Source organism: Heterodontus francisci, chromosome 5 (genome assembly GCF_036365525.1).
Source record: "Heterodontus francisci isolate sHetFra1 chromosome 5, sHetFra1.hap1, whole genome shotgun sequence".
Classification (NCBI taxonomy): domain Eukaryota; kingdom Metazoa; phylum Chordata; class Chondrichthyes; order Heterodontiformes; family Heterodontidae; genus Heterodontus; species Heterodontus francisci.
The window spans coordinates 129,712,479-129,726,811 of record NC_090375.1 but is presented as its reverse complement, the minus strand read 5'-3'; the positions used below and the strand labels follow the sequence as shown (position 1 = coordinate 129,726,811).

Sequence of the window (14,333 nt, the reverse complement as noted above, 5' to 3'; positions counted from 1 at the left end):
ATCTATATGCAGATTAAAGTCACCCATAATTACAGATGTTCCTTTATCGCATGCGTCTCTAATTTCCTGTTTAATGCCATTCCCAAAATCACCACTACAGTTTGGGGGTCTATATACAACCCCCACTAACGTTTTTTGCCCCTCAGTGTTTCTCAGCTCTACCCATACAGATTCCACATCATCAAAGCTAATATCCTTCCTCACTATTGCGTTAATTTCCTCTTTAACCAGCAACGCAACTCCACCGCCTTTTGCTTTTTGTCTGTCCTTCCTAAATACTAAATATCCCTGGATGTTCATTTCCCATCCCTGGTCGCCCTGCAGCCATGTCTCAGTGATCTGGACTATATCATATCCTTTTACATCTATTTGCGCGATTAATTCATCCACTTTATTGCGAATGCTCCGCACATTAAGGCACAATGCCTTAAGGCTTGTTGATCCCTTTTCTTGAGCTTCTATCAAATTCAAAATGTTTGCATAAAATGTAAGAATCCTATTCCAAATAGAATAGGGCTGAGACTGCCCAAACCTTAGGTAAATAACGTGGACCCAAAGCACCAGACTTGTGTCAATGTTTGTTACTCAATTGGCAATTTATGGAGCGTGCTAGCTATTTGAAGTAGTGTGTGGAAAATTGTACTGAAGAAAGTCTAGTAGTTATCAGGATTAATTCCAGATAAGAGCCTGGGTAAATTTTGGGGGCTAATATGCCCCCAGAGATAAGGAGGCTAAGCAGTTTAGGTGTTTAAAATAGTGAGATGAATTGATCGAGGCAGATAGGGAATAATTCTTCCCTCTGGTCGGGGAATTTTGATCAAGGTGACAATATAAAAATCAGCATTAATCAAGTTAAAACAAAATGGAGGGAAAAATAGTGTGGAATGCCATATATGTAGAAATAACAAGTATTTATAAGGTAAATGCACATTTAGCTCGGAAGTAGGGATATTGAAAGAAGCATGGAGAAGGGCTGGGAATGAATTTTAAAGATAGAGCTGCTACGGCCAACCATCTTCCTCGGAGAGACTATAAGAGTGGTATGTTGCTGGGCAAAGTCCACAGAGCTGTTTTTGGAGTGGTTCATGCTTACACTGGGTGCCTGGAATGGAAAAATTGTGCTTCATTCGCCAGTATTAACATCCTTTATCTTGCAGACAAAAAAGGCAACAGAAAATAATGCTTTTCTGAAATTTTTGATTAATGAACAATGATTTGCTGATTATAGATGCTTGGCACAAAGCTGCAAATGAAATAGAACTTTGCTAAATTTGAATTCACTATGATTCAGTAATATAAATTTCCCAAAGCTAAATAGTTGCATTTCATTTTTTTCCCCAAAGTAATGAGATTGAGAAAATTCAGTTTTTATTTAATCAAAACTCATACCGATACATCAAAAAGTTAAATACTTCTACGGATATCGTATTTTTGTGCTCAAAATATATGTTTGCATAATGTGCACAGCTCTATTACATGTACTTTGCAAATATGGTATCCATTAACCTATCTTCATAACCATCAATATTTAACTATGAATATGGATGGTTAATTTAGTTATAATACATTATGGGCTGAGTTTCTACCAGGATGTACTGTTTTTTTCAGTGCAAATCAACTTTCCATGATCTTTTGCACTAGTTTTAAAAAACTGGCCATAGCCCCAGATTGAATCAATCACCGTGGCAAGTTTCCTTCTTGAATGCCTCTGAGGAGGCTCTTATAAGCTTTATTTAAGCGAAGGGACATTAATAATCACCTTTTAAAAAACTTTTAAGTATTCAAAAATATGTAACCAATGAAACTAGTAAATGATTCTGTATAGTTTTTTTTTTTAAATGTCATTTGTGATCTCATAAGTGGTGGATTAGTCACAAAGACTGGAATTTTACACCGCCCCAGCAGGTCGGATGGTGGTGTGGGGGCGACATAAAATTGAGTGGCAGGCACGGGAGGCCTAACCGCCCCGATTCCGCCTCCGACCAAGTTTACGGAGGTCCGGCGAGGGGGGGGGTGGGGGGTTGGGAAGCGGCCTGCCCGCCCGAGGCCAATCAAGACCCTTAAGTGGCCACTTAACAGCCACTTAAGGGCCCTCACCCGCCTCCACGGGTACTTTACCCATTGCGAGCAGGTGTGCCGGGGACGCAATTGGGCACAAATCCCTCCCCCCAAACGACCACCCTAGCCTCACCGATTCCCCTGGTGAGGCAACCCAAACTGACCTTCAGTCCCGGCTCCTTGGTATCCTCCTCGGTCGGCTGGACTGCAGTCCCAGCAGTGGCCACCGCTCCCGGTGGTGCTGCTGAGACTAAGAGCTGCTGGCCCGCTGATTGGCCGGCAGCTCATTGAGGCGGGACCTCCTCCCTCAAATGGGTGGAAGTCCCGCCTCGGGCCAATTAAAGCCTGGGAATCCGTAAAATACAGGACGGATCCCCAGGCTGGGTGGAAGCGGGATCGACACCGACATTTACGTCGGAGTCCGGCTCCTGTCCGCCCACTGTTCCGGCCAAACACATTTTCAACTGTATCAACCGCTTGCACTGGTACCAAGTTACCAGTCTCAACTATAGACAATTTTTTTTTAATGCAAAAAAAATTACATTCTAAAATGCTGCCCAATTGCACTGGCTCATGGAAGATTTTAAGTTTGTGATTTTGCAGAAGAGTTTGAGTGGAAACTTGAACCATGAAACCAATTTGAAAAACTAGTGCAATTTGTGCCCTGATTGCACCCAAAGTGGAAACTCTACCCCTATAAGTCTTGAATAAAAATACATATTATGAAAAGCCATAAATTTTAGTAATCAAGAATCTAAAAGGCATATGCCTCAACCAGGAGATTGCTAGCCATATAATCACCAAAACTGCAATTCCACTAAAAACCTGCCAGTAAAAAAAACAAAATAGAGAAAACATTTTGTTCTTTATCATGTCAAATCTGTCTTTTGTATTTCTAATATGTATAATTTTGAATTGGGTAAAAGAAATGGCACTTTTGAAAAATGATTATACTCCTGGCTTATGATTGCCAGAGTAATAAAACCATAGATAATAAACATGGAGATTTGCAAACAATGAACAAAGTTTCAAATAATTTACACCAAAGTAAATAATTTGGGCTTTAAATTTGTTTTCCCAGACCTGCGCCAATTACTCATGAGTAAATGCATCATTTAGTTGAACAATGAGTCAGAAAAGAATTTGATTTCTGTCTGTACTGAGCCAACATGAGCGCAGTGGGGGAGTTGGGCAAAGAAAAAGATCTAGGGCTCATTCTCCTAACTGGATTTAAATGACTGCAGGGAAGTACATGTTTAGACTTTGGCAGAGAATAAATTTGCACTTAGCAGTGATTTTACTCACATTCAAATAGCCTGCAATGAATGAAGAATAGCCATGTGGACAAGATTGCAGAGAGCTCCCATCATGCACGGAACAATATTCCAGCAAGAAAAATTAAGGTAATTGGAAATAAATAAATTATTTTTTCTTGCATCCTCCTCTAATTTGTCCCTGATTTACAAAACAAAAAGAATTTTTAAGAATTATTTCCAGAGATTTTTTTAAATTGGGATTTGCCGATTGCTTAGTTGGTAAATGCATGGGCCCTACATACCAGCAGTATTCCAGTCTTGACTCATGATGTCTTGAACTTTCGCATCTCAGTAGGTAAAGCAATGGGCATTACACCTGGCACCAATGCTTCTGCACTGGAGAAGTTATCAAAAAGGCCCAACCTAACCATCTATAATATTTTCCCTTAGATAGCTCCTTGATTCCCTGAATACCCCAAAATTTATTGCTCACTGGCTTGAATATATTAATGAGCATCCATAGGAATTCCCTACCTCAGAGGGCTAAGGTTCACAACCCTTTGAGTGAAGAGATTTCTACTCATCAGTCTTAAATGATTGACCCCTTATTTTAAAATTGTGACCTAGTCTGAGGCCTCCCAGCCAAGGGAAGCATTCTCCCAGCATCTACCCTGTCAAACCCCTTAAGAATTTTATGTTTCAATCAGATCACCTCACATTCTTCTGAACTCAAGAATACAGGCCTGGCTTACTTAATTTCTCCTTGTAGCACAATCCCCTCATCCCAAGAATCAGTTTAATAAACCCACATTGCACTCCCTCAAAGGCGAGCATATCCTTCCTTAGGTAAGCAGATCAAAACAATACACAGTGCTCCAGATATGGTCTTACCGAAGTCCTTTATAATGGTAGTAAGACTTCTTTATACTTCTACTCTTAATTCTTTTGTAATAAAGGCCAACATACCATTTGCTTTCCTAATTGCTTGCTGTACCTGCATGTATACAAATTATAGAAAGTTAACAAGTACACCCAGGTCCCTCTGAATATCAACATTTCCTAGTCTCTCAGCATTTAAAAAAAATTGTTTTCTATTTTTCCAAACAAAGTGGATAACTTCACACTTCTCCACATTATATTCCATCAGTCACCTTCTCATCCAGTCATTTAACTTGTCTAAATCCTTTTGCAGCTTACTGGTATCCTCCTCCCACCTAACTTTGTATCAATTGTAGTAACACATTTACTCCAATCCCTTTGTAACAAAAGCCAACAGATCATTTAACCTCCTAATTGCTTGTTGTACCTTTTTAAAAATTCAACCATGGGATGTGAGCATCGCTGACAAGGCCAACATTTATTGCCCATCTCCTAGTTGCCCTTGAGAAGGTACATGTTAACTTTGTGATTCATATACAAGGATATCCAGGTCCCTCTGAATGCAAACATTTTCCAATCTCTCATCATTCAGAAATATTCTGCTTTTTCATTTTTCCTACCAAAGTGAATAACTTCACACTTCACCACATTATATTCCATCTGCCACGTTCTTGCCCACTTATCCAACCTGTCTTTATCCCTCTGCAGTTACTTTGCATCCTCACCACTTACTTTCCCACCTAACTTTGTACCGTCAGTAAATTTGGATACATAACACTCAGTCCCCTCATCTAAATCATTGATATAGATTGTAAATAGCTGCGGCCCAAGCACTAATCCTTGTGGCACCTCGCTAGCCTGCCAACCTGAAAATGTCCCGTTTATTCCTACTTCCATCTGTTAAGCAATCTACAATCCATGCTAATATATTAACCCCAATCCCATCCCTCCCATGTCATTTCCCCCCTCACCACTACCTCCGTCAGTTTAACACATTACTCTGTAGTAATTCTATAGCTTTTACATTCAGCAGGCCAGACAGTGCCCTCTGTAAGATTCTTAGCTACATTACAGAATGTAATAAAAAATTGCCATTAATCCCCTGTAGTTTGCACTGATACTGACTCTTCCTAAAGACAAAAAGATTTGCATCAATTCAGCATTCTCCGGTCTTTTGAATGTCCCAAAGTTCCTCGCATAGGATTAATTATCTGGTGCGGTTCTGTGGGATAAAGTGGCAACCGTTTTGTGCGCAGCAAGGTTCCACAAACTACAGTGAGGGGTTTTAAAAATTCCCCGAAACTACATTGACAAATTTAGATTTAAATACCACGACTCGCCTCCATCCCAATCCTGCAATTAAAGCCAAGCATAAATAGGTTTTTCCAAGTCTTGCACAGAAATGTACAAGTTATGCCCCTTCCTTATTTATTTTTGTACCTTGTATATAATTATTTCCTATCCATTTACTGCCATCACTAACTGCAAATCTTGTTCACTTTCAAATTTATACTCTACAGGTAAAGGATCAGAAGTAGGCCATTCAGCCCCTCAAGCCTGTGCTGCTTCAATGGAATTAGATCATGGCTGATCTGTACCTCAAATCCACCTACCCACCTTTGATCCATACTTAACGATACACTTAGCTAGTAAAAATCTGTCTACCTTGGTCTTGATTTCACTCCTAAATGGCCTAGCTTACATCCGCAAACCACCCCCCACCCCACCTCTGGATTCCCCCACAAGAGAAAATAGCATCTCTGCATCTATTCAATCACAATCTACTGAACAAGAGCACTGGCACAAGTTAAATTAAGTAAACTTTTACATGAAGTAGCCATATAACTTTCAAAAATAAAATATATTTCTGCTTAACTTACAACTTTAGGTAGATTTTTCCACGATGGCCATGCATGGGACTAGAAGATTATAAGAGCTCACCCTAACTGCCTGCACCTGACCCTGGAATGTTTACAGTGAGCTCTCAAGTCACAAGGATTTGTACATTTGGGAGCAGGTACAGTGCATGACATAAGCTATTTAAAAGAAAGTGACTTTTCTTGGAAACAACACTCTTCTTCTAAAATATTTACTCATTACAGAAAAGCATTGAGGACCCACGTTTCTGGCAGCTGTCCATCATGTGAGATGATGTTTTGCGCCTTGGTGGTCAATTGTGATAAACATCAACTGGTGTGGCTCAGGAGCCCCCATCAGGCATGGCAGCTTCTGCTGCACTTGCTGGAGATAAAGGTAGGGGGCTGAGAATATGAAGGATTCGCTGGCCTCGGTTTTCTCTGGGCCCTTTTCTTAGCCAGCTGAGCTTTCCGTTGCTCCTCACATCTTCTGATTCAGCTTCCAGAGGTCCTGGCCATCGACAGCTATCTCCCAGTTGCCTATGTCAATGTCCACCATCTTAATATCTTGCTTGCATGTGTCCTTGTGGAGGAGGTATCTAGCAGATTGTGACTCAGTGGCCAGTTCACCATACTGGGTATATGGCCATCAGCCATTTGATGAACATCTGCGATGGCTCAACCCATGTATTTGAGGTGCTTCTTGAAGAAGTGACAGAGAAATGTTGACTTATGACACTTCACAGCACCCACGCAGAGGAGAATGGCCAATAGTGCCAGGCATGAAGCAATGCAGCACATCTGATCTCAATCAACCAGAGATAGTGTCATCAAATTAAAGAGGTTTACAAACCTGAAGAAAATCAGGAAGACAACTTACCAATATCTTATTTCAAGTAGACTGGCAGACTATATATGCCACTAAGTGTTTCCTGACATCCTCTTGCACATTGATGGGTTTCCCATGCAAAGCACTCAGCCTGCATTGCTGTCCTTTGAATATTTGCCATGCATGCGGTAACTGCAGTAGGGCACAGATTTCCAGCTGTAGCTCATCACAAACTACTGGGACACTGCCAAATTAACAAGTTTCCTCTGATAAAACCTAACTGCATGATGCTATTTCACGTGAATTGCACTTCGGGGACTTGAGCGTCACTGTCTGAGCACTTTACGTTTCCAACACCTGAAAACAAAGTAGCGCTGAACAAAAGAGAGCAAGTAAGAACTACAGGAGTAAACACAACTATAAATATTCACAGAAATAGTAGGAATTGCAAGACAGAAAAAGAGCAAGACCCATCTAAATCACCATCTACCATCCTAGGTGTCACATGATAAAATAATAAACGCCATTATTGTATGAATGAAATCTAATTTGCTTTTGAATGAATCAATATAAATTGCTTTTGGCTGCACTTACTATCTCCTTTCTTATTTCATATTTACAAACAGAAACAATCAAAACCAACCACATCGAAAGCACCTATAAACAAACACTGCCGCTGAATTTTTTTTTTTTTTAAATCTGCTCCAATTTACAGCAAGTGCATTTACAACCACATCTCCCTCAGGAGACTATACCCTATAGGTTTAACCACTCATTAACTGAAATGTTTCCAAAATAGTTTTGAATTTAACCTCCTTTAAGCAGAGTGGGTCCTCTGGTTCTACATTTCTGGACAAGATGAAACAACTAGTCATTGTTTGTATGATATAGTCCAGTACTCAAGGAGAATGCTGTCTAAATCCATAGGATTGAGGGGAGGTTAAAGACAAATGCTTTTCACAAAGGCCGTGTCAGTACCATTACATAGAATTTACTGCACAACTGGTGATTTAGCACCACTGTCTAGGCTGACATTTATGTTCCACACAAGCTTATCCCAGCCCTCTTCACCTAACTCCATCAGCATATTCTTGTACACCTTTCATCCCTCATGTGCTTATCTAGTTTCCCCTTAAATGAACCTACGCTATTTGCCTCATCTACTCCTTGCAGTAGTGAGTTCCATATTCTTACCACTCTTTAGGTAAAGAAGTTTCTCCTGAATTCTCTATTCTATTTATTGGTAACTATCTCATATTTTCCCAAGTTTATGTCTCCCTACAAGTGAAATTATCTCCTCTATGTCTACTCTAACAAACCCCTTCGTAATTTTGAAGTTTAGGTCACTCCCTCAACTTTCTCCTTTTGAGAAGAGGCCCAGCCTGTTCAACCTTTTTCTGATACCACAAACTGTCTCAATTCTGGTAGCATTGTGAATCTCTTTTTACACACTCTCCAATGCCTCTGTATCCTTTGAATAATGTGGAGATCAGAACTGTGCACACTACTGTAAGTTTGGTCTAACCAAGGTTCAACACAAGTTTAATAAAAACAGAAAATGCTGGAAATACTCAGGTCAGGCAGCATCTGTGTAGATAGAAACAGTTAATGTTTCACGTTTTTGAGCTCTCATCATAATTGTGTGAGAGACATAAAGGAACAAATAACAGCCAACTTTTATAGAGTTGATTTTGCATATTTAAGGCTCTAATTCTGATCTGTTTGCAGTCAGATAAGGAGGAAAATAAACTAATGTGTCCTAAATTAAATTGAGAAAATATTTAAGGCAGAAACCCATGGAACATTCAGGAACTATTTAGTCAGAGTATTAAATCAATTAAGTCCAATGAATAACTAAAGCTAACCCTGCAAGATGAAATGAAGGTGCCTAAGCACAACATTCCATGACAGAAACCCAAGATCACACATTCAGATTCAGACGGAGCAGATCTTTTAAAATTCTGTGACATACACACACAAAAATGGATCTGGGCTTCAACCCTTGGTCAGACAAATGAGATCAATAACACATGACATGGAGTTAGCCAACTGAACTGTTCCCATTTGGCAAGAGAATCTTCAACAGCAGAGATGTTTGACCAACATATTATGTCAACAACAAAAAAGGGTAAGTTTGAATCCAACAACCATCCCTCTCAAAAATCAAACATCATTATAACCTCCCTGGATCTGGGTATAAGATGTAGCCTGAGAGTTGGGAAGGAACCTCTACAGTAGGCATTGTTCAATACAATGATATCAGAGCCGCAATTTGTATGGCAAGTTAACGATAATTTTCACTCATTCTGCTGAGACTTTGTAAAGCACTTGGGGATAAAGAACAAAGATAATTACAGCACAGGAACAGGCCCTTCAGCCCTCCAAGCCTGCGCCGATCCAGATCCTCTCTCTAAACATGTCGCCTATTTTCTAAGGTTCTGTATCTCTTTTCTTCCTGCCCATTCATGTATCTGTCTAGATACATCTTAAAAGACTCCATCGTGCCCGCATCTACCACCTCCGCTGGCAATGCGTTCCAGGTGCCCACCACCCTCTGCGTAAAGAACTTTCCACGCATATCCCCCCTAAACTTTTCCCCTTTCACTTTGAACTCGTGTCCTCTAGTAATTGAAACCCCCACTCTGGGAAAAAGCCTCTTGCTATCCACCCTGTCTATACCTCTCATGATTTTGTACACCTCAATCAGGTCCCCCCTCAACCTCCGTCTTTCTAATGAAAATAATCCTAATCTGCTCAACCTCTCTTCATAGCTAGCGCCCTCCATACCAGGCAACATCCTGGTGAACCTCCTCTGCACCCTCTCCAAAGCATCCACATCCTTTTGATAATGTGGCGACCAGAACTGTACGCAGTATTCCAAATGTGGCCGAACCAAAGTCCTATACAACTGTAACATGACCTGCCAACTCTTGTACTCAATGCCCCGTCCGATGAAGGAAAGCATGCCGTATGCCTTCTTGACCACTATTTACCTGCGTTGCCACCTTCAGGGAACAGTGGACCTGAACACCCAAATCTCTCTGGACATCAATTTTCCCCAGGACTTTTCCATTTACTGTATAGTTCACTCTTGAATTGGATCTTCCAAAATGCATCACCTCGCATTTGCCCTGATTGAACTCCATCTGCCATTTCTCTGCCCAACTCTCCAATCTATCTATATTCTGCTGTATTCTCTGACAGTCCCCTTCACTATCTGCTACTCCACCAATCTTAGTGCCGTCTGCAAATTTGCTAATCAGTCCACCTATACTTTCCTCCAAATCATTAATGTATATCACAAACAACAGTGGTCCCAGCACGGATCCCTGTGGAACACCACTGGTCACACGTCTCCATTTTGAGAAACTCCCTTCTACTGCTACTCTCTGTCTCCTGTTGCCCAGCCAGTTCTTTATCCATCTAGCTAGTACACCTTGGACCCCAAGCGCCTTCACTTTCTCCATCAGCCTGCCATGGGGAACCTTATCAAACGCCTTACTGAAGTCCATGTATATGACATCGACAGCCCTTCCCTCATCAATCAACTTTGTCACTTCCTCAAAGAATTCTATTAAGTTGGTAAGACATGACCTTCCCTGCACAAAACCATGTTGCCTATCACTGATGAGCCCATTTTCTTCCAAATGGGAATAGATCCTATCCCTCAGTATCTTCTCCAGCAGCTTCCCTACCACTGACGTCAGGCTCACCGGTCTATAATTACCTGGATTATCCCTGCTACCCTTCTTAAACAAGGGGACAACATTAGCAATTCTCCAGTCCTCCGGGACCTCACCCGTGTTTAAGGATGCTGCAAAGATATCTGTTAAGGCCCCAGCTATTTCCTCTCTCGCTTCCCTCAGTAACCTGGGATAGATCCCATCCGGACCTGGGGACTTGTCCACCTTAATGCCCTTTAGAATACCCAACACTTCCTCCCTCCTTATGCCGACTTGACCTAGAGTAATCAAACATCTGTTCCTAACCTCAACATCCGTCATGTCCCTCTCCTCGGTGAATACCGATGCAAAGTACTCGTTTAGAATCTCACCCATTTTCTCTGAGTCCAAGCATAACATTCCTCCTTTGTCCTTTAGTGGGCCAATCCTTTCTCTAGTTACCCTCTTTCTCCTTATATATGAATAAAAGGCTTTGGGATTTTCCTTAACCCTGTTTGCTAAAGATATTTCATGACCCCTTTTAGCCCTCTTAATTCCTCGTTTCAGATTGGTCCTACATTCCCGATATTCTTTCAAAGCTTCGTCTTTCATCAGCCGCCTAGACCTTATGTATGCTTCCTTTTTCCTCTTAGCTAGTCTCACAATTTCACCTGTCATCCATGGTTCCCTAATCTTGCCATTTCTATCCCTCATTTTCACAGGAACATGTCTCTCCTGCACGCTAATCAACCTCTCTTTAAAAGCCTCCCACATATCACATGTGGATTTACCTTCAAACAGCTGCTCCCAATCTACATTTCCCAGCTCCTGCCGAATTTTGATATAGTTGGCCTTCCCCCAATTTAGCACTCTTCCTTGAGGACCACTCTCGTCTTTCTCCATGAGTATTTTAAAGCTTACGGAATTGTGATCACTATTCCCAAAGTAGTCCCCTACTGAAACTTCAACAACCTGGCCGGGCTCATTCCCCAACACCAGGTCCAGTATGGCCCCTTCCAGAGTTGGACTATTTACATACTGCTCTAGAAAACCCTCCTGGATGCTCCTTACAAATTCTGCTCCATCTGGACCTCTAACACTAAGTGAATCCCAGTCAATGTTGGGAAAATTAAAATCTCCTATCACCACCACCCTGTTGCTCCTACATCTTTCCATAATCTGTTTACATATTTGTACCTCTATCTCACACTCGCTGTTGGGAGGCCTGTAGTACAGCCCCAACATTGTTACCGCACCCTTCCTATTTCTGAGTTCTGTCCATATTGCCTCACTGCTCGAGTCCTCCATAGTGCCCTCCTTCAGCACAGCTGTGATATCCTCTTTGACCAGTAATGCAACTCCTCCACCCCTTTTACCTCCCTCTCTATCCCGCCTGAAGCATCGATATCCTGGGATATTTAGTTGCCATTCATGCCCTTCCCTCAACCAAGTCTCAGTAATAGCATTAACATCATACTCCCAGGTACTAATCCAAGCCCTAAGTTCATCTGCCTTACCAACTACACTTCTTGCATTGAAACAAATGCACCTCAGACCACCAGTCCCTTTATATTCATCATCTGCTCCCTGCCTGCTCTTCCCCTTAGTCACACTGACTTCATTATCTAGTTCCTTACAGGCTTTTGTTACTACCTCTATACTGTCAACTGACCTCAATTGGTTCCCATCCCCCTGCCACATTAGTTTAAACCCTCCCCAACAGCGTTAGCAAAAGCACCTCCAAGGACATTGGTTCCAGTCCGGCCCAGGTGTAGACCGTCCAATTTGTAATAGTCCCACCTCCCCCAGAACCGGTCCCAATGTCCCAAAAATCTGAACCCCTCCTTCCTGCACCATCTCTCAAAGGGGTAAAATTTTAGAAACATGTACAAAAAACTGTATATCCAAGGAGATGCCATTCAACCTCTAAGCCAACATGCCCATTTGAGCAGAAACATGATAGTTGGCAAAATAGTTAGAAAGGGCACCAATTTAAGATAATCACAAAAAGAATTAAAGAGAAGATTGGGGGTGGGGGAAAAGGTGGTAGAATGTAAAATTCTCTGTCGCAACTATTGTTAAAGCAAAATCTAAAGGCATGTTTGAAAGTGAACTGTATAGTTGCTTGAAAAAAAAAAGAGGACTATTAACGGATATGTGGGGAACAAGTGGAGTGGGATTAAACCACTTGGCTCCTGTGGAGAGAAACACCAGCAGAGACAACATATATATCTGTCATGACTAGCACCAATGATAAATGGACTAGTGCACTTTGTAAAATTGCAGACCAATGGCAAAAGGTCATGCTTGACCAACTTTAGAAAATTATTTGAAGAAACAAAAATGATAAAGGAAATGCAGTGGATACGACTAATATGGACTTCCAAAAAAAAACTTTAAATAAGATACTACACAAGACTCGGGGCAATATTCATGGTAAATGTAATTCAGATAAAATTTAACTACAATTAGCAATTAGCTGAGTCTTTAAATATCAATTTTTATCCAATGAAAATAATTAAATAGATTTTAAAAATTTCCATTTACTTCTCGTGGGTCCAGCAAATTTGTATGGGTTCTGCAAACTTGCACCTTCAATTCTGGTGGAAAAAGACTACAATTTTCTTCCAAAACTTATGGAAAATTTGAGCAATTGCACAAATATGGAACTGATTAGGATTCACAGACAAATGCTTAGAAACGGTGTAAATAAACAGTTATTGTACAATAGCAATTAGCCTGATAGAGCTCTAGGAAAAGACTGAAGCAACTTCCCAGAGCAAAGCATGAGGCAAATTATCATTTTATGCTCATCAAGGAGAGCAATGTGCATGTTTTCTTTGATCAGTATCAACATAAAATACTCCAAGGTCAGGTATGTTAAGGATTAGATAGATAGCACTAAACTGTCTTGCTGGGTTCCAACCTCATTTACTGCACCAGTGTGGCATTTCCATTCCACTGGAAACGGGACTGTAGCTGTCCAAACTCACTTAAGAACCTTACATTTGGTAGAGAGAGATAGCTTTCGTCTCATTAAGCCCTGCCCAATTCAAACCTACAATCCAGGGGTAAAAGGGCAGTGTTGTAGCCCAATGTTCTAACCATTTGATTTCAATTTCTGGAATATTTAAATACCCAGGTCTGCTATCAATTTAAAATAAATTGGCAAACTCAAAATAGAGGCTATTTTATACCCATACATAAATCTCTATTCATCCTCACCCAGTTGGTTGAATTAATGCTCCAGTCATATTACCAACTCCAGATGAACTCCGTTTTACTGGTGACCCATCTCGAACTTTATTTTCATTGGTTGTTGATAGGTTACTTTTGGTGGCAGAAAATCCTGTCAACAAAACACTGAATATTTTTTTTTGGTTAAATTATTACAGTTTCAATCAAGTCAAGTGCTTCTGATGAATGGCTTACACTGATGTACCACAATGATTTTCCCATCCGTAGCACAGGATTTAGACTGATGACATAATCCACGTCAAGATGTCCATTAAGAGACTGATAATAACTTTCAATCTTTGACATGAAACTTAATATATATTTTCGCTGAAAAGGATACAATCGGTCCCAAAATTGCAGCACTTTTAAATAGAAACTAACCGCACAAGTGAAACTTCTTTTTCCAGAACGTGTACCAGATGACCGGTTGTTTGTAGATTGTAAACACACAGCTAAATCACAGCAATACCATTTTTATAGTTAGTACATAACAATGACACATTAGTCCACGTACAATTACAATATTTCCTATAAATGCTCATTATTTGGTGAGTAT

At 40.8% G+C, this 14,333-nt stretch overlaps 1 protein-coding gene across 1 annotated transcript in view; it reads right to left on the bottom strand.

Annotated features, from left to right (window-relative positions):
• zc2hc1a (zinc finger, C2HC-type containing 1A) overlaps positions 1–14,333 on the bottom strand; it is a 75,797-nt gene that overhangs the window by 10,376 nt on the left and 51,088 nt on the right. The window contains exon 7 of the mRNA XM_068032091.1: positions 13,766–13,889. Coding sequence (XP_067888192.1) covers positions 13,766–13,889 — 124 coding nt within the window. The remainder of the gene's footprint in view (positions 1–13,765; positions 13,890–14,333) is intronic.